The sequence below is a fragment of the Hippoglossus stenolepis genome, chromosome 9 (genome assembly GCF_022539355.2).
Source record: "Hippoglossus stenolepis isolate QCI-W04-F060 chromosome 9, HSTE1.2, whole genome shotgun sequence".
Classification (NCBI taxonomy): Eukaryota; Metazoa; Chordata; class Actinopteri; order Pleuronectiformes; family Pleuronectidae; genus Hippoglossus; species Hippoglossus stenolepis.
This window is the reverse complement of record NC_061491.1, coordinates 5,356,637-5,377,290: the sequence shown is the minus strand read 5'-3', so window position 1 is coordinate 5,377,290 and position 20,654 is coordinate 5,356,637. Positions and strand designations below refer to the sequence as shown.

Here is a 20,654-nt window from a genome sequence, read left to right as displayed (position 1 = left end):
AACCTGTTTTGTAGTGGTGCAAACCCTAATCAGTTAACATCCATAGCATGCCCAATATGGATGATGCCTGTGAGAAAAGAAGATAAAAATCCTCACTAATGGGACTTGTTTTTATCAAACTTAGCCTCTTTGTGTAGGCCACCTAAATCATAACAGCTCAGTTCCCCTAAAGCAAACCAGTGGAAAAACAAGAAACCACAAAAATGTATTTAAAAAAAATAAAGTGGGAATAATCAGGATGCCTGGAAATATTTTAGGATGGATTTAGTGCAGGTCAAAACTTTAGACTTCATCAAAGAGATTGCAAGTGCATTTTACACATCAGTAGCTTATTCTGGATCAACGCCAGCCAGGGCAAGCACAGACATCTCTCAGACAGTGATCATAGTGATCATATGCTAATCGTCTCTACCAATTAGAGGCCTTTTCTGTTTTTGATCATGAAAATGAATGGTTTGGGGAACATCTGTGCTGTGCAGTGTGTCTTGCAGACCTACCCAGATCTCCTTGAACACTGTTGTCATGAGAGGTCCTGCTAGATGTGGTGGAGTCCCCGTCACTGGGCCAGATCAGGCCCGTTTTACGGACCCCGATGATGGAGGCCTCAGAAACCATCACCTGCTGCTTCAGACGCTTCTGAGAGAGAGGGGTGGGTGGGCTGCTGCTCTCAAAGGACTGCTGCGAGTGCTGGGACGGTGAGCGGCTCTTCTCCCTGAACATCTGATAGGTGGTGGGGCTGGGGGACACATGGCTGGACTGGCCCGAGGAGAAGTCCTCCTCGCTGGATGTCAAGTTCTCGTTGGAGCTGCAGTCGGGTGTGTAGCCTCCTCCCACATCATCAAAGCTGCCGGGAGAGTATGAGCGCCTCGGCCAGGTGAGGTGTGCCTCCTCCTCTATGCTGTGGTCCCTAATGTGGATGACTCTGGTGTCCCCGTCAGCCATCATTCCCCCAACATAGACACTAGTGTAAGGCTGACACTCAGCTGGCTGTCGCTCAGACTTCCCCCCCGTGGGATGGATCACACTGTCTTTCAGCAAGTGCGGGTTGATCTCAGCATCATCAAATGACCCGTTGTGGCTGCAGTTCTCCTCAGTGGATCTTCCTCTCTGAACAGCCTTGCTGATGTCCCCTGTGGCCGCTGACAGGTTCCCTGGGAGGGAGTGCAGGGACCTTTTTCGCTCAATCTGCATGGCCTGACAGCCCAGGGTGCCTATTTTGTCTGAGACATCCCTGTCGTTGACTTTGACCAGCCCTCGCTCGTGATGGTACTCCATGTTCACGTAGAAGGGTTTCTCCTGGCCGCCCATCGTAGACAGCCCTCTGCCATCCCCTGCAGTGTGAGAGTTGGCTCTCCTGATGCGCTCAAAGTTGGATCTCAGAGCTGCCACAGAGCCTGTGCCCACTGGGAGGTCCGGGTTCTCAGAGTCCTGGCGGACAGGTGAGTCCCCACCCTTCTGTGTGGCTGGTGATGCAACATCCACCTCTTCTTCTGGATGCTGTTTACACCTTGCTGGCTTCACATAACCTCTCTGTTGCTGCTGCTGCTGCTCTTCCACTGGTGCATCACCTGCGTAGGACCTCTGGCTGTCTGGTTCACCGGTCTGGTCTCCATCTCTTGTCTGTGGAACCCTTTTAAAACCCCATCTCTGTCCATCATAAGACTTCCTCTCTTTTGCAAGCAGAGTCTGCAGGTAGATCATGCGGAAGCGCTCCTTGTTCACATCCTTCTCCAGCTGCCTGATAGATGTCTTGCAACTGTCCAGCTCCTGTTCAATGTCCCCCAGTGAGTTCAGCTCCATGCAGGGGGGATCAGACTCTGGGAACTGGGCTCTCCATGCCTCCACAAACCCCACTGGTTCAACCATTTTTATAACTCTGACATAAAATGTTCAATCAATTCACAACACACTCATATGCATTACGAAAGCGGGAACTGGTCTCAATGGTTTAAAACTTAAAGTCTCCATATTGCTGCAGTTCAGTGAAGAAGAGTGTTCCCCAGGGTCTGGAAGCAACGGAAGAAAACCTGTTCAGTCTTTACTCACAAACATCTGAATAAATCCTACAGAGGCAGAATCCCAGGTCGGTTTGACTTTATCCTTAAGGTCGCTCTGGGTCTCTTCTTGAGCTCGTCTATTCTCCGGAGAATCCCGTGTCTTCCTCAGTGTTCGCTGTCAGACTGACTCGCTGCTGCTCTGTGGTGTTTTGGCTCTTCGTCAGCTCTACAGTTGCAGCACAAGGAGGAGGGGCCACATGGACGCGGTCCAAGCTTTCACTGCTCTGAACACACGGGCAAAGGGAAAACAAACCATCAAAGGGAGAAATATAAGCAATGGGGTTTTGTCAAAATGTTGTTTCTTGTCGGGAATCCAATTTCCAGGTAGAGATGACTGCGGCAGGAAGAAAGGGCATGTTTCCGACAAGGAAACGTAGGACACCCCTGTGACAGTTATAAAAGTTATGGACCAATAAAATGAGAGAACTTTAAAGGCATAAATGTCCCACATGGAGATGTTGGTGCAGGAAGGTGTTGTGGTGAGGCTGTTTCAGCTCAGGTGGGAGAAGAAAAACGAGCTTCCCTCGTTCAAAACATCTGCTTTTGTTATCTGCCCCAATTCAGCTGTGGTTTTTTTATCCCACTAATCCTTTCTTCTCCTTCCCCGCCCAGCTTCAGCTCCTGACATGTCTCTGTGTGACACAGCACACTTGAGCTTTCAGTTATACTCTGAAAACGGCCTCATCCCACCACAGTTCACTGAGGTTCAACCTGAAGCCTGAGAGAATGTCGCCATCTGACGGTTCAACACTTCAGACCATGACAGGGTGGTGCGTTCAAGTACAGCTTAAAGGGTCTGCAAGGTAAATCATTGACAGTGTTTACGTTCCGTTAAATGCATCATCTGAAGTGTATTAATGTCACAGTATGTAGGCTAATATGCCAAGTGTGCTGTATGGATTTTTACAAAGCAATAAAAGTGAATAGAAGATTCAAAATGTTACATTATTTTTGTTTCTGGCTGGCAAATGTCTAATTTTCACTTTTAAAATGTTTGGATTAATGGGAAATAATTGTAAGTAATAATAAATTTCACATTAAATTCCCAAAAATTCTCAGTACATTATATTTACTACACTTGCGGCTGAATTTATTAGATCTTAAAGCACAATTGTATTCTATGCGGTAAAAAAAAAATGATTAAAAACCTATTAGGCACATATCAACATTTCAAAACTTGTATTGGTATTGATGTATTCTTAAGGACAAAATAACACAACAAAGTTAAAAAAATAAAATAAAAAGAGGTTCTTACTCAAACAACTTAACAAGTTGCAAAGCATTATTGTCCGTCATGCATTGAAGAGATTTTGCAAATGTCTTTTCTATGCATTCCTCCATCTGTTGATATGGGGCTTGGACTTATTTGAATCTAAGAATAAAGAGCTACTCTCTGTCTGTGTAGCTGAGACCATCTGCAGTGCTCAGCCCTCCTGAGTCACTTCCTGTTAGCAACCAATCAGACACGCCCTCTTGGTTTCCATGGGGCTATTGACAACAACCCCTGTGCTCTGTCTGCTAGCTAGCTAGCGGCTAACGACTGATAAAGCGACGTAATACTTGCTTCTGGAAATGTATGTGAACCATTTTAAACAGCTGCTTTGCTAACGTCACCACTAAGCGGAATGAATCGGTCTTCAGAAGGTTTCTCTGCGGGTTTGTAAGCTAAGTCCGTCGACGACAGAAAGCTAACTCGCCGTTAGCTGGTTACTAAAGCTGAGAAGAGGACGAAGAGCCACCACAGCATCACCAAGATGAGTGAGCAGTTGAAGTTCATCGTTGAGCAGCTCAACAAAGAGCCATTCAAGAAAAGCTTCAACCTCATCACGTTCGACTGCCTGGAACCGATGCAGCTGCAGCAGATTCTAAACGATGTCCTGGCTGAAATAGACCCGAAGGTGAACAACTAACTTTTGGCTTCAACAACTGAAGCTACACTCGTCAGTTGCAGCAGTAGTGTCGGTGTTACTGTTTAATGTGTGATATGCATGAATTAACTGGTGACAGGTGACATCATTTACTGCTGTTGTTGTTGTTTAGCAATCCATGGATTTACGTGAAGAATTACCTGAACAGACTGTGAAGAGAATGTGTGCTCTGCTGGGAATGATGAAGTACAGACCTCCTGGCAACTTCTCAGACGTGTAAGTACCTGCAGCCTATTTCACATGCTGCAGCATCGCACTCCAGTTGCCTATGTACAGAAAAGGTGAAGCACTTCTTCTTCGTTTGTAGCCATATATTTCCATGACACTCTCTGCCTCATCCCTCCTCCTGCAGGAGCGCCTTCAGACAGGGTCTGGTGACTGGCAGCAAACCTGTGGTCCACCCCATCCTCCACTGGCTGCTACAGAGGGTCCCCGAGCTGAAGAAGAGGGCTTACCTGGCTCGCTATCTCGTCAAACTGGAGGTGCCTGCAGAGTTTTTGCAGGACGATGTCATCAATGACACAAATCACCAGGTTTGACTGCATATTACAGATACAGTCGCCATGTCATCGCCACTTGTCTAAAAGGAATAAGAGGATGTACTTTAATGTTGCGTGTTCACAGTATGAAGAGCTGGTTGAGGGATTTAAGACGTATCACAAGGAGTGTGAACAGCTGAGGACCTCAGGCTTCTCCACAGCAGAAATCAGAAAGGTAAACAAACCAGTCAATAACATTTTACAATCTTTGTTTGAAGATGTTGAATCTAAAGCTGTCTCAATATAAAACAAGAGATTGTCCAATACCATTGATCCAGTCACGATACCTGGGCTTTGTATATCAGCCGATACTGAGTACCGATCCGATACCCTCTATGTAAGTTATCATTGTTATCATTGTTGTATGGACTGACTCAGGTAATACCCTATGAAAAACAAATACATACATTTTATGCAACACTATTGAAAATTCACTGTTTCAGATTTTCTTTGTGCTCTAGGACGTAAACCTAGAAAAAAATGGGGTTGTGAATACTTATATGAGGAAAAAAAACAAGTCATCTGAATAAGTCAATATGGATTTCAGGAAATTGTGATACACTTTTTTGTGATGTTTATTTGAGAAAATAATCAAAATATTAGATCATTATTACAATATTTGGTAGTTAAATTCTCCCTCCTTGTCTCAGTTGATACAGTCCTCTGATATGTTCCATCTTTTCTTCAAATACAGGACATTGGTGCAATGGAGGAAGAGAAGGACCAACTAATCAAACGTGTGGAGAGGCTGAAGAAGAGGGTAAGGCAGATTGTTCTGGGAGGCCCCCTCACTCTTGTAATACTTGGAAGGCTTTAGGATTCACTGAGGAATGAAAACATGACCTCAGACATATATTACCAGCTCCTCTAATAGACATGACAAGTTGAAGGGTCGTCTTAACACGGCTATGTAATGTAATGAGGTGTTGAGTTAATGGGTCTTTACTTACAGGCCCCTGTCAAAAGGTGAAACCTGACTCTGGTTATTTCTGCTCACCATATGATAACCTGCAATTTAACATTATCACATTAATGTGTTGATCCACTAGGTGGAGTCAGTGTCCAACCACCAGCGGATGCTGGACCAAGCCAGACAGCTGCGAGTGGAGAATGAGAGAGAGGAGTCACTGACGCACCAGAAGCTAGAACAGAAGAACCAAGTGAGTGCTGGTGATTTAATGGTGGTTTGTCATCACATTTGTTCCCCTTGGTTTTACACAGATTTCGTAGACCAGCCAAACAGTTTGATGCCTGCTGTGCTTAGGAAGACTGAGAAGAATAATGAACATGGTCTTGAGAAGAACTACATTGTTAGAATGGGCTAATTAAATACAGTACCTTTACTGAGACATGTTGAATAGGGCTGAAACATTTGATGTCTCGATTAGCCTGTCATCAGAAAATAATTCCAACTTCACACATTTACTGTTTATCTTAGTTTTCTAAGATTGAAAATGAAATCCATATGAGACACCTTGGACATGTGGTTAAACCCAATGATGTTTGTTCACTATTTTGTGACATTTGATGAAATTATAGATTAGATGAAAAGATCAGTGTTTTAATCCAGAAAACGACCAGTAATGAAAACAGTCGTTAGCTGCAGCCATAATGTTGTTGTTCTTTTTTCCATATATTACCTGTGCTAGTAATTATTTATGTTTGCGTGCAGTTGTTCCAGACAGAGCAGAGGCTGCAGAGATCACAGCAGCAGTTGAAGGATTTGCAACAGGCAGCAGCAGATGCCAATCCAGAGAGTGAGTACCCGGGTCCTTCTGTTGCCTCTGCAGGACACAGCTGGATGGGAGGTTCAAGGACACAGCAGAGCGTTAGAGGCTCTCTCGGCTAATAGGCTTTCATCTGTTGAGACCCTCTAATAACAATGATCTTTGAAGTGCCATCATACAACTTATGTGATGTTGGAATCGTCTCCTTTTGCTGTCCTCTGGTATTGGCCGCTTTAGCCGCACAAGAGATTTACACATTTGCAGTTTCTAAAAGGACCTGTGCAATGCAGACTGAGGTGGAGCTGTCACTTATCACCATCACTGTATGTGTGTTCCAAAATAAGAGCTTTGAATACAGCGTCCTTCACTACAACCACTTGCCGTTTAACAATTAATTATTCAAAGACCATTTCAGTATCAGTACATTTTACACTGGCTCAGAATTCTTAATTAAAAGCTCAGTCTCTTTCAGGTTTAATGAAGAGGCTTGAAGAGGAGATCAAGATCAACTCCTACATGGTCTCTGAGAAGCTCCCCAAAGAGCTGGAGCGTATGAGGCACACGGTGCAGTACCTTCAGAAGGTGGCATCAGAGCCTGCCATGGGCCAGGCTGACCTCCAGGAGCTGGAGGACAAGGTCAGGAGCAGAATGTGGTGTCACGTGTGTCTGCTTTCATATGTTGACAAATTCCTGATGTGTTCTTCTCTGAGTGATCTTTAATTTACACAGATTAAAGATGTTGATTCCCAGATAAACCAGCTGATTGAGAAGAGGATGATGAGAAATGACCCCATGGATGACAAACTGACCCTTTTCAGGCAACAGGTGCTGATTGTATTGAATTTCTTTAATATCTTTTATTTTTTGGTCAAATTTAGTCTTGTGTGAAGGGACATTTTTACACTCAGGGTTTCTCACCAAAGGTTCACTTGTAGCTTTGTTTATGCTCAAGAAAAACAGTGCATGTGATGTAGTGGATTATTTGTTTGCTAACATGACACAGGGATAGTTATATATTTATAATGTTATATATTAATGAGGAAAAGATAGTTTGTTAGAATTCTTGATGATGAACTACCAGGAATAAGAGGATATGAATCCTTATGTAATGGAGATATTCAGGGGACATGAAGCAATCCAGGTGCTCTTTATTTACAAGCTGATGTTTCTTTGCCCATTTCTGCCCTCATAACATTTCCTTTCCTCAGTTGCATTTATGTGTAAAGTCACTCAGCAGAAACTTTCCTGTCTAATGTACCGCGACTTTCGCAGGCATCCATCATCATTCGTAGGAAGGAGTCGAAGGCAGAGGAGCTTCAGGAAGCGAGGGAGGAGTTGGCTGCAGCAGAGAGGGAGCTGAGGCAGAGGGGCAGCCAGGCACAAGTCTCAGAGGGGGAGGAGGTCGTCCGGGGTGATGAGGTACACTGTTGGAAACTGAATATCAGCTAAATCTGAATTTCTTTAGAGTCATTCTGATGTTATTGTATTTATTTACATACTTAATTTCCGAGGAGAACTTAACTGACAGTAGCCAAGAAAATAAACATTTTCTGCATGTTTATCTTCTTTGTTGTGTGTGGTAACAGCAACATCACCTAAGCAGACTCCAGCTTTATCTAAGTGCACACGAGTAGATCTGCAAACTGTAGAAAACACAAGAGGCTATTTCTGTTCTTATCCAAACACAGACGGGCTCACTGTCTAATGTTACTTATCCCTTTTCCCTGCTCTCCCTCACATTCCCATGCAGAGCCAGAAATAGAACACAACAGAGAATATCCAGAACAAGGAACTGCACTGGACAAAGTGGCTGAAACTCAGCCTTTTCCCTAATCTTATGTATAAACAGTTTCCTAATTCAAGTCAGCTGGACACATAAAACAGACTTGGGGTCTAAAACCTTTGTCTTTATTTATGTCCCATGATGAGGATGTACTCCCGCTTTCAGACACATGGCAAAGTGAACTGTCACGTTGACAAACCTGACTGAGCTACTGAAAAAAACCATAACAATAAAGTTGCACATAAGTCAGAAGGCCTTGGGCAAGCGCCTCTTCTTTTTACAATGCAAACATTAAGCTCACGGTCAAAGCATCAGCTATAAACAGTTCTGCATTAGCAGAGGGATGCTGATAGATGCAGGCTGTGCTGTGACCGTATGCACCGTGTGGATGAGAGTTTTTATAGCCTGGTGTTTGACACGCACATAGATATCCGTGAGGTGAGAGCTGGAGACAGAACATGTGTGAAATTACAACAGCTCTCCCTCCTCCACCCTGTGTTCTGTGGGTCCGCTGTCAATCCCTGTGGAGGGCACACGTGTCTGGGTTGTACCCATAGGCTGTACCAGGAGTGGTGTTTCACCCTGACCTCTGACCTGCATATATAAGATACCAATATCACAAACATTTAGGATAGTAAAAGTATAACTTAGCATCAGTAAACTGGTGCCACATTAATCTGAGATAATAGTAAAATTACTTTAAATAATATGTTTTGGGGAATCTGATTTAGAGTTACAAAAGATTGATACCAGCCTGGACAACCCACTGGGAACAGTGGGAAAATGCCCAGGACCCCAGCTCTGAGAGGCCCCAAAAGTCCCTGGTTCACTGTGTAATTCTATTTATTGAAAATATATTCTGTATATTGCACCACTCATTCATAGAAAGAAAATGTAGTTTTAAAACCGTACTAATTTCTGTTTATATCATAGTCACATTGTGGACTTGGAGGCGACAGGAAATGAGGGTGGTAGTTGGGGCATGGGGAGGGTCAACATGGACCCAGAAGAATATTGTGTCCGATTTTGTTTTGTTTGTTTTGATTAAAACAGAGCCAGGATAACTGTTTCCATCTGTCCAGTCTTTATGCTAAGCTAAGCTAACGGGCTGCTGGATTTCTCCTATTTAGTCTTGAGAGTGGCATTGGTCTAGTCATTGGACTCTTGGTAAGAAAGTAAATTTAATTTCTCTAAATTCTGAACTTGTCCTTCAAACAAGCTTGTTTGTAGTAGATGGACATACTCTTCAGGCCTCTTTCTGCATTTTATGTACTACCGTTGAAAGATGGTGGCAGTCTTACAGCAGAAACTAAATGAAAGTTCACTAATTCTGGCAAATGATAGAGTGAGTGAAATATCAGCAGGGAAGTTATTTTAAATGTGTTTATTCTTTTCAGGAAGGAAAGAGATATAAATCATCTAAGAGAGTAGGGAGAAGTAGCCAAATCTTCTTTGTTACAGGAAGAAATATGAGGTGATGTTTAAAATGTTGTCATGTCATTTGGGGGGGGGAAATCTAGCTGGCAATACCTCTGGTATAAGCCTAGGACAGAGTATTAGAGCCACTTAGAGGGGGAAAAATGTCTCAGATTTTATTATTAAATTATTATTATTATCACAACAATCAGACATCAAGGAAATTGCCTCTTTTGTGGAGGAGAAAATGTTTGTAGTGGTTATTTTTTCTCCCTTTAAGTGTCTCTAATACTCATCTATATATATATATATATATAAGCCACTGTCTATGTTCAACGTTAATTATACCACTGTATTACAAGTAATTAGACACTGACTAACTTGCCCTTAAGCCTGATGGGAGGGGGTTGTTTGTAGAGACAAAGAGGGCCCTTGAGACTACATGAACAAGTAAATGGAGAATGTTTGTCAAACACAGCTTATCAGACTCCTTGGTAGTTTGGGGCCATCAGCCACAGTGGAGATGATCACTTTATCAGAGGTATTTTCCATTCTGCAGGTTACGTGTCATCACATGCCACCTACCAACTGCAGGCTCTCTCTGAGAGGGATGACTACATCTGCTCGTCACCGGTTGGCCAGTAACATAAAACCACTTTGTTAGCCAGCCTCATCACACTGGTTAAATTTATCCTGACTTCAGTCAAGACATGAATCTGAGTGAGATGTGGGCTTTTATTTGTTAAAAATAGGTGGATTTCTCTATTCTAACTAGCTATATTTGATTTATTCTTCAAAGGGATACATTCCTGCTGTGTGTTCCACATGCAGTCATCAGAAGGATCTGCTGCACCATTCATGTTTTTATTGCCTTGTTTGCAAGTGTGTGTCGGTGCCAGTGTACTGCATCTCTGAGACAGGTGTGCAATGTCCAGTTTAACCGCAGTTGTTTTGTGGACACAAAGTCGGTAACACTATGCAGTATTATTCTGCTGTGCTAATTCCTCTCTCAGCCATGTCTGCCCTTGATGTCCCAAAATACACAAAGAATAGATGTACACTCACACACACCCACCTACCCACCCACCCACTCACACTCACTCACGCACACACACTCACATACATCAAGCTTCCTGGATCCCCAAAGGATATGAAGCACATTCTGTGATTTCTGGGGCTGTTCTCTCGTGTCCATGTTCATTTATAGCTGCTCTTCATTGTGGAGTAGTTTCATTGTGTCCCAGCAGACAGTCGGGGCGGGGAGTGACTGAACATCCACTTAAAGCACTTATTCTGCCAGATGAAGCTGCTCGCTGTACATAGCTGGTCCATGAGCTGGCCGTGAACCTGAAAGGATCAGGTGACCGTGTCAGATCATAGTGTGGCCCAGAGGCCCCTGAACTGGAGTCACTGTTGTATTCTAATCCCTTCCCTCCCCTGGCTCAACCCATTGTCCTCTCATGTGGCCTTTCATAGTATTTCAGCTGTGCTGGACACTAAGTCAACAAATATAAACTTCCTATGCCTCTTTCATTGAATTTCCAACTCCAATATCTTGCTTGTAGCAGTCACAAGAACATTGTTTTTACTCAATAGGTGATTTGGTAATTTTTTAACAGGGAGATGGTCTTTCAAACTTTTAAAATAAACTGTGGATCCCACGATTTTGTTAGCAGCACTAACTATAGAAGGCTCACCTGCTCTCACAAATTCTCTATCTGTCTCATAGGGGATGGGGGAAATGGCTGAGAGTGTATTGTAGAATTGACAGGGGATAGTGTCCCCCCTTATCCCCCTACAAATCGCTTTTACTGAATCACTAGCAATGTAAAAATATTTCAGATGTTTTAAGAGGATTAAGTCCTAAAAGGTCATTGTACCCTGTCAAGCATCAAATGTCAGAAAAAATTAGCAACTCTGTGGTGAACATTAAGAAGCATTTAGCAGCTAAAGAGACAGATATTTCCCCCAGAGCTGGTGGCGACTAAAGCAGGGCCAAAAGGAATATTGGACACACAATTTTTCCGCTGTCAAGAAACCTGAATCCAAATGAAGGCTTGTGTTGTTTGCTCCATAACTTCCAAATGTGTAAATAAGCAACTGTTTTCTAACCACTTTGTGAACTTAGTGTTGTACTTACAACGTCTTCCCACTGCCCTCAAGATCAGTAAATGGAGCTGTAAAGACGTTTGAGCAAAGAAACCATCAAATATCATTTGAAAGCATTATTTAGCATCCCTTTCTCTGAACACTAAACCCAGCTTTCTTTGAATTTTAGGGTAACGATGAATTTCACTTTCTCTGTTCCTCAAAGCTAAAACGATTGGTGGTGAAACTGCGGAGCAAGGGAACCGTGTTCAAGAAGAAACGGCAGGAAATTGCTGAGATGAAAGCAGAATATGGAGTCCTGCAACGGACAGAGGAGATTCTCAAGCAGAGACATGAGACGGTTCAACAAAAACTGGTAACTGTTGTTTTAACTTTCATGTAACAGAAGACCAGACTAAACAAAGACAGTGTTTACAGTAAAACAAAGGAAGGAGTGGGCTGTACTTGAAATCGTTTAACACCCTACAGTACAAATCAAGAGCAGATGTCCTTTGAAATTACAAATATTAAAATATAACTATAAGACTTGTCATAAGTTTAATTCTTGCATTTTTCATTAGCTGGCAATTGGCCTGCCATCATATGTTGTTGAGAGTTCAGTAAATTGCAAAGGAACATTTGTGTAAGTAATCATCATTTTCAGTCTTCCATATTGTACCCGGAGCACAGACATCCTCCTAACTTGTTTTAATGCCCTCTCTGTCCTGTAGCATTCATACCGTATCCCCTCCCTGCACTTAGACTGCCATTCCAAATGTGCTGCTTTCGCTTGATCTCCCCATTCACGCACTTTGTGTTAACAATGAAGTGGCAGAAGCTTCCTGGAAATGGCTTCACACCTCTGTGCAGTCCCAGGACCTGACTTGTTGATAGGCAGTGTGACGCAGGCAGAGCTGCTATTTCTGAAGGCTCCATCTGCTGCTCCTGCTCTGTCTGCACATCCCACTACGATTTGTTATAGCAATGAAAGTTTTCCTGCTGCTCACATCTCCAGCTGGTGATGAATCTACCCCTCAGTGCTGCTGCAGTGTTCCCTACATTGTAAAACATTAAAAGCTTTGGGTTTGAATCTGTTTTCAAAGATTTTTAATGTCACTGGTTCCTGACCAAAACCAAAGCGTTTCGATCGCCAACTGGTGGCTAGCTGCAGTATAGGTCAAAGATCCCACCCTCTTTCTTGTTAGTGGAGGAGATGGTTGCTCTCATTTTAAGTAGTTATTATCACACTGATGTTTGTTCAAGTATACATTTTTTCCAGGGGGGTGAATCGCTACTGCCCACACTCTGGCTCCAAATGCGCTAATAGCTGCGTTAATAGCCAGGGTATTTTAGCTTCATATAAGGATAGTGGCAGGAAGTGGACATGTGTCGTCCATCTTTATATACAGTCAATGTAGCACACTGATAGATTCTTCATGTAGATGTAGATTTTTGGAGTGATCTCTCACAAGACCAATTCATTGTTTAAATAGTATGTGACTGTTTAATTATATTTCTGTATTTGTTCCTGTGAGTAACTGTGCATCACTGTTGTATTTTTTTAAGCAAATGGTGGAAGCTGAGAAAGGAATCTCTGGCTACAGTAATACTCAGGAGGAACTGGAGAGGGTGTCTGCTATCAAGAGCGAGCTAGACGAAAAGAAGGGCCGCACACTGGACGACATGTCTGAAATGGTGAGTGTACTATGGGGCCTTGAGTAAAGTCCCCACAAATCTGCATTTGTAGATAGATAAACTAAATTTGAACGTTTTAGAATAAACTGAACTACAGATACTGTAAGTGGCATGTAAACAATAATCTAATTAAGACATGTGGAGTATTCCCACCTTAGTTTCATTATGTAGACATGTATACATCTTAATTATATTATAACATCCTTGGAGTTTTCACAGCATTTTGTGACATCAACATAAGGCAGTTACCAACTGCTCGACGACACATGCCCTGTATTCCAGTCTAAACAAGTAGTAGGATGTAATGTTGACGTGAGTCTTATGGAATATTGTGTCATCAACTTTTGCAAACATCATATTGTAATATCTTCTTCAGAATAAGGTCAATAGTCAGAATATTGGTAACCATGTAAACATTGTCACTGTTTTGACTTAATAGGACACCTACCTTGAAGAGAGCAATTGTTAATGTTATTAGTAGTGCCTGTGCTTTTCCTACCTTGAGGATGTCTGATGTGGAAAAGGACTGTAGGTAGTAGATGATGATCTTATGTAGTTCCCATTTCCCAACATCCATCCACATCAATTTTAGAGGTCGAATTAGCCAGATTGAAAACACATAGGCTGGTGTGCAGGCCATTTAATTTCAGTTCAATACGTCATTTTTGGATATCTCATCTGTTCTTTACACTGACATAGTAAACGATTGACAGTATTCCATTGCTTCAGTTTTATTTATCACCCTGTCATCCTTTTTGTGTCAAGACTCAGAGGGAAACAGATGCAAGTGATTAGGCCGTACTCCAAACTGCTGTGAGTTTGTTAAAACGTGTTTGGCAGGAGGTACAGCAGGACTCCCAGTGATGGAGTCAAACTTCACTGGCTCCAACCTGAGAGCAGAAATTAACTCTGGAAATTTGATTGGCACTGCAAAGCCATACAGATGAAATCTGTAATGATTTAACAAATTCTTAACAAACTGACACTACTGTCATATAATCTTTGTTGTGGTTTGTAGTAAAGAACTAAAGTGACACACTCACCCTGGCTGTAAATACTTTAGTCCTTTTACTGAGAAATATTTGTCAGATTTGTCAGTTGATTCTGCTGCTCAACTTCATTATTTATGTAAATCATTAGACACAGTCACATTAGCTTCAGAGTTTAAATGTATACAAAGTAAACTTGACCATTTTATGATGGGATCACAGCAGCCACAATGCTTGGCAACATTTTGATGTTCTAACCAATGAGTATTCTTTGGTTGTTACTACATTATTACATGTACTCATTAATCACTACTTTATTACTTGAGTACTCAGTATCATTACTACATTATTACTTGAGTACTCAGTATCATTACTAAATCCAGACTACTCAGTATCATTACTTCATTATTCCATGACTGCTCAGTAGTCATGGGATGGACCTCACCATCTTCGAACTCAGCCTTCCTCTTAATCTCATCTTCACACCTGTAATGTTTCATGAATATAACTTAAACAGTTGTGACGCTATCAAGGAGACAAAAACTGTCAGCAGAGGCTCACACACACACACACACACACACACACACACACACACACACACACACACACACACACACACACACACACACACACACACACACACACACAAAGTGAAAACTAAATAAATACTATTTTCTTCATTCATTTTTGTTGTTTTTTACAGGTGAAGAAATTAAACTCCATGATAGTGGAGAAGAAGTCCGCTCTCGCTCCGATTATAAAAGAACTGAGGTCACTGAGACAGCGGTGTCAGGTGAGCTTTGCCCACATCCGCCCGCTGCAAACTACTGATGCTACATGAAATAACTTACATGATTCCTCACACCATATCAATTTGTGTTTGTGAGGAAAATTGGCCACCTATTTGAATAAAAACGTTGCCATGAGCCGTCAAGCGGGCCCTGCGTGTTCTCATAAGGACATTCAAACGATGATGCTGATTTATAACCTAACAGTCATTCAAATGAGGTTGACAGTCTGTGGGTCATTCATTAATCTGAATTTAATGGAATTAACGCAAACTCCAAAATGCTACTTTGCATACAGTACATATTATGGAGGCCAGTGCAAAGTGCAGTTCTTACATGTCACAAACAACTAACACATTCTCCCTGCAAAGCCAAAGCACAGACAATGTCATTTCAGAAAAACATGATACACTATAAATCTAAATTCTAAATTTAAAAACAAACGGTGGGATCTTCACTTGTGTGGCTTCAAGGCAGCAAGAATGATCAGGCATTGTGTTTATGTGTTGTGTTGGAGAAGGTCCATTAAGAATAATTTACATAGGCCATAAATAAAATGCATGATGGGAAAGCCCCCCACACCGCTGAGCTAAAGCAGAGGATTACATTTTCCTACATGTGTTCCCAGAACGACTCTAACTACTAATGAAGCGCTGCAACAGGAAGACATAAATAGACTTTTGTGGGAGCCTGTTGTAAGTTAAACTGCTCAGAATGTCAGCTGTAATTTTAGGTCTATGTGAAACAGTGCTGCGAGTGTGAAAAAGGTGATTTTAAGATGCGATTCTATGTGTTTGTCTCAGCTCTCATTAAGTGTACAGTACGTGAAAACCTTTGTCTGTCAGTTCGACAGTGTATGACTCTGTGGATTCTGATCTTAACAGGAGTTAAACCAGGAATATGAGGAAAAGAAGGTGCAATATGAAAGTTGTGCTGTTGGTCTGGAGAGCAACAGATCTAAACTGGAGCAGGTACCATTACTATCCTACATTAGATTGAATATACTCAACAATTTAAATACATAAAAACAAGTTTATCCAGCATATTTCTGTATGATGTTTTTTGATTTTGCCAAAGCGACTATATGTCTTTATTCTCTTCATGTTTTTTTACAGGAGGTGAAAGCATTGAGAGAGGAGACTGCACAAGAAGAAAACCAGTATCATTATATCAATTCCATGTCAGAGGCACGTATTTTAAATAGAAAGTTGCTAGTTGGTAGTTGATAGTAGTTATAGAAAATAATATTTGAGCTATTAGCGACAGAGGGCGTATAATCCTCCATCATTATCACTGTCTTACAAGCCAAATATGGTCAAATTAGAATTTACACTCCAAACTATGAATAGTGACTCTCTACTCACAATAAACCTGATCTCTCAATCTCTCACCTCCACAGATCACTGAGACGCAATTACAGCGGGCGGCTGAAGAGATGAAGGCCTATGTGTCATCAGACCCGCAAGAGAGGAAGAAGACCATCAGGTGAGCACGTCGAGCCAGGTCCGCTAGCTGCTCGCAAGATGAGACGCCCGTTTTACAACACAGGCAGTTTAGCTGCTTACACTTAATTCTTGCATAAAAACAGAGGGAGTTATGATATTCAGGATTTGCTAATATACCACATTTAGTCGAAAAAGCCCTTGGTGAGAGCGATATGTGAGATTGTGATGGTTTACGCTTAAATGGTCTTCCTCTGCTTTTTTTTGTAGGGAGGCGTACATGAAGAACATTTCAGAACAGGAGTTACTGGGAAAGGTGAGAAAAATGTGCCGTAGCAGATGCCATGTGTCAATACTTCAAAATATTCTTTTATTCTGTAGTAAGTAAGTACATGGCCTGAGGCTTTGTAAATGTAAATAAATAAAACACTTCCAGGGTAATTAAGGACACTAGTTTATATAATCCACACTTCTTTTTGGGCTTGTTTGGTTCAAGTGTAATTAGTGCCTTTCTTAATGATGACGGGAGAATACCAGCTTCAAAGCCCTCCCTATACATGTCCATAAGAGGGTGTATTAATTTTCTTCAAAGGCTTTATGCATATTTATAATATCTGTTCATCAAGATGACTTTCAATAATGTAATGACTGAGAGAAACTGGCCAAAGCTCCATCGTTCTCCCTTTGATCTGATGATGATAAAGTCCCTGAGTTTGTTAAAACTGTATTGATTTATTTCTCTCATCTGCCAATTCTTTCATGGAGCACTTGCAGTTCTCAATGAATTTATTAATTAACTCTTAAATAGAATTTAAAAGCCTCCCAGTCACTGGAAAAGTATATCAATCAGTATTGATGGGAGTATGATTATGTTGATGAGAAAGAGAATTCTGATTTGTTTGTGTACTCTCTCCTCTGAGGATCACACAAATCCAAGTCTTGTATCAAAGTAAAGTAAAGAAACATCTAATATTTTCCTTCTTTTGTACTCTTATTTATACCTTTGAGTCCGTTAAGTTTTGTCAACAGTGTTGTGTCTGTGGTTTGGTAGTGATGCTCCGATCACATCAGGGAGCCACTCTTCCAAAAATCTCACGACGTCTGTAGCTGAGAGTTTCTATCTGGTTCCCAAGGGTTTGCACTGTCTTCTGTGTTACTTAATTAATGTCCAGCTTTGGTTGGCCTGTCTGCAAACTTATGGATATCCTGCTTAATGTCTTGCATAGAAGAAAAGAATTTCATCCTAAAAACATTTTTCATCTCCAAAAAAGTCAGAACATATTCTAGTCCTCATGCATCTCTCCCCTTTTTGTATGGGTATTTGTTGTTGCCATCCTGTGTATTGGCTCTTTAACTTTGCCCCTCTTATGTGTTTGACTGTATTTTTCTGTTTATTGTGACTTTGGAGTCTTAAATACTCATATACAGAATTTAGGGTATTTAGGGTATAGAGTATTTTCCAACACATCTTATTTGCTTACCACCATGTTGGATTCCCCCTGCAGTTTGGCCTTTTAACACAATCAGTCAGGCTAACTTATCACTTCCTTCTTTTTTGGTCTCCAGAAGTTACGTGAGAAGCAGAAGATGGTGAGGGAGAGCCACAGTGCCAACATGGAGCAGATGAAGATGTGGCGGGACTTGGAGCAGCTGATGGAGTGCAAGAGGCAGTGCTTCATACGAGCTCAGAGCCAGGCTTCTATTGGTCAAGTCATCCAGGAGGGAGGAGAGGATAGGCTGGTGTTGTAAGGACATGTCAGGGCAGGGTCAACTACAGGTCACCTACGGTACAATCATTACAACGAGTTCAAGTTATTCTTCTAAACCATCCTATATCATGTCTAATCATTTTTACAATATAGGGTTGTTACATGTAAACTGTTAGTGGACACTATAGTACATTCAGATAACTGGTTCACTGTGTTCATAGGGTTCATTTTCCCTCCATCTTGTCTATTACACGCTGCCACTTTCACTTGATAGTTTATCTCGTGTAACCAGTAACTCCTTGCTATGACACGGTTTAAGGTGCTTTGAGAATCCACAACTTAAAGAAACCCCCATGTATGAGGAGGTGTTGCCGGACGAGCATTTTCACTTTCTCTGACCCACTGGAGACACATCTTTAAGAATACACTTTCAATCAAAGTGTTCAGAGATAACACCATACTAAGTGGTGCACTTGGGATATGGCCCTAGTCAGCTATTTTTGGCAACAACGACCATGACCTTGGACATAATGTCTTGGCAGCTTTGGAATTCACTGGGACGGTGCAGAAGAAATAGTCATTTGTTTCTATTTTATGTAATTACATACATTACATTGTATAATAAATCCTTGACATCCATATAGACATCTCTAGTTAGATATTGTGGTTTTCTATGCAGATCTAATAAATATATTTTACATTCAGTTTGACTCATGTCTCATTACAATAGAATAGCACACTTTTATTTGATGTTGTCTTTGGCTACAAAGCAGAGCACATTGTGTGATAAAAGGGTTTTAAATAGGTACATGACAAAGACAGTCCATTCATTCTGGCATACATACATAGATATGTGGGATTCCACAACAAACAGCTAAAAAAGACAAATGCAATAAATATAATAAACTTTCATCTATAATGCAATAGTTGGCCATTCATAAATTTGCTGTAGTGTTAAAGATGCATTCACATTTTTCATTTAAACTGAATATAGTGAAGACCTCTTGTGAGACTAACACAGCAAGACTGTGCTAGAATAAGACAATAGATTTATAGCAATCAAATGACTGATGGTGGGGTTCTTTAAAAGCTTTACAGTAGTATGAAATATTATTAGCAAATTCCATTCATGTCTTATTCAATTTTATGTGAGACAGAATCAATTTTATTTGCTGAATAAGCACCATTACCTTTTTTCTTTTTTATGAAAATAATGTGCCACATGCTTCGGTGCACATGGACTATGGTTTGAGTTGCCCCGTGTTTTTTCCAACAAATGTCTTCATGGATGTTTCAGGGTCCCACCGTCACTCCCACAGAAACCTAATCTGCTGCTGACAGCCGACGTTAGTGGCTCCTGTGCCAAGCGGATCAAGTGTGCATTGTAAAAGGCAGGTTGGTGTCCAACTGGACAATGCCACGATATTGTTACAGCACTCTGTGCTTCTTGGGGCCCTATTAAGACTTGTTAAAAGATGATGCATGCCATTCCTGTCAAACAGCTGACAATGATACCTGCAAAAATCACACACTGTGGGATGGGTGGTGGGTGAGGGGGGGCCGGACCTAGTGCCCTCACGCAGCAACAGCAAATTGTCTGTCTTCCTAGTTGCAATGCAGATGAGGTTAATTCATTCGGTATAGACTCGCTTAAGTAAGTGTTTGTAAAAAAAATGAATGAATCTTTTGTGTAACTTTGACATGCCTGAAACATTGATCTGTGGCACAACTTCCTGTTCTATTAATAATAATAAATAAAACTTTATTTCTATGGCTCTTATCTAATCAAGGTTACAAAGGGAATTACAAACTACATGGGAATAAAAGAACACAGAGCAAAACTAGTAAACTAAAAACAATAATAACGAAAGATTAGATATATTGTTGATTTTTACTATTTTATCAGCATATTATTGTTTTATTAATGTCCTGATATATTGCTGTTTTGGGGTGTTATATGAAATGTCCTTGAGTGTCTTCAAAGCTGCCCATGAATATAATGCATCATTATTATGATTATCATGATAACAAAGAAAATATAAAACAGAAAACAAACTTCATCCGTTAAAACCTGTTAAAATCAGACATTAAAGGTTTTTTAATAAAAAGCAGGAATTCCAACCTCTCTGGGTCCTGATGGCAAAAGCCCAGTCAGTCTGAGTTACCATTGTCCCCTGAAGTGCCTGTTAGTAAAATAATTTAAAATAATACCTACAGTAATTGTAAGCTATTGAAATACACAATGAACAAGGAACACATTTCTTAATATGTTCAATGATGTGTGACTTTGCTCAAATCTGTAGAACTAACAGTAAAGAAGTATTGACTTAAAGGTCCAGTGTGTAAGGTTTAGGTGAAAGGGATCTATTGGCAGAAATTGATTATAAAATAAATCTAGTGATGTTTTCACTAGTGTGTTTCACCTAAATTGTACAAATTGTTGTTTTCTTTACCCTAGAATGGGTCTTTTATGTTTTTTATATTCATCCAGAC

General features: G+C 41.1%; 2 protein-coding genes across 2 annotated transcripts in view; one reads left to right on the top strand and one right to left on the bottom strand.

Annotated features, from left to right (window-relative positions):
* Positions 1 to 2,629, bottom strand: part of si:dkey-91m11.5 (PH_BCR_vertebrate and RhoGAP_Bcr domain-containing protein) — a 33,786-nt gene extending 31,157 nt beyond the window's left edge. Inside the window, exon 1 of the mRNA XM_035166089.2 lies at positions 498 to 2,629. Coding sequence (XP_035021980.1) covers positions 498 to 1,866 — 1,369 coding nt within the window. The 5' untranslated portion in view covers positions 1,867 to 2,629. The remainder of the gene's footprint in view (positions 1 to 497) is intronic.
* A 901-nt stretch (positions 2,630 to 3,530) lies between these two features.
* Positions 3,531 to 18,865, top strand: ift81 (intraflagellar transport 81 homolog). The gene is made up of 18 exons (XM_035166917.2): positions 3,531 to 3,955; positions 4,098 to 4,201; positions 4,338 to 4,518; positions 4,610 to 4,699; positions 5,219 to 5,284; positions 5,574 to 5,684; positions 6,197 to 6,281; positions 6,724 to 6,887; positions 6,981 to 7,076; positions 7,524 to 7,670; positions 11,765 to 11,914; positions 13,105 to 13,233; positions 14,926 to 15,015; positions 15,895 to 15,981; positions 16,126 to 16,197; positions 16,410 to 16,495; positions 16,723 to 16,768; positions 18,019 to 18,865. The coding sequence occupies exons 1-18, from the start codon at positions 3,812 to 3,814 to the stop codon at positions 18,199 to 18,201; spliced, it is 2,031 nt and encodes a 676-aa protein (XP_035022808.1). The 5' UTR covers positions 3,531 to 3,811; the 3' UTR covers positions 18,202 to 18,865.
* Positions 18,866 to 20,654: the final 1,789 nt, after the last annotated feature.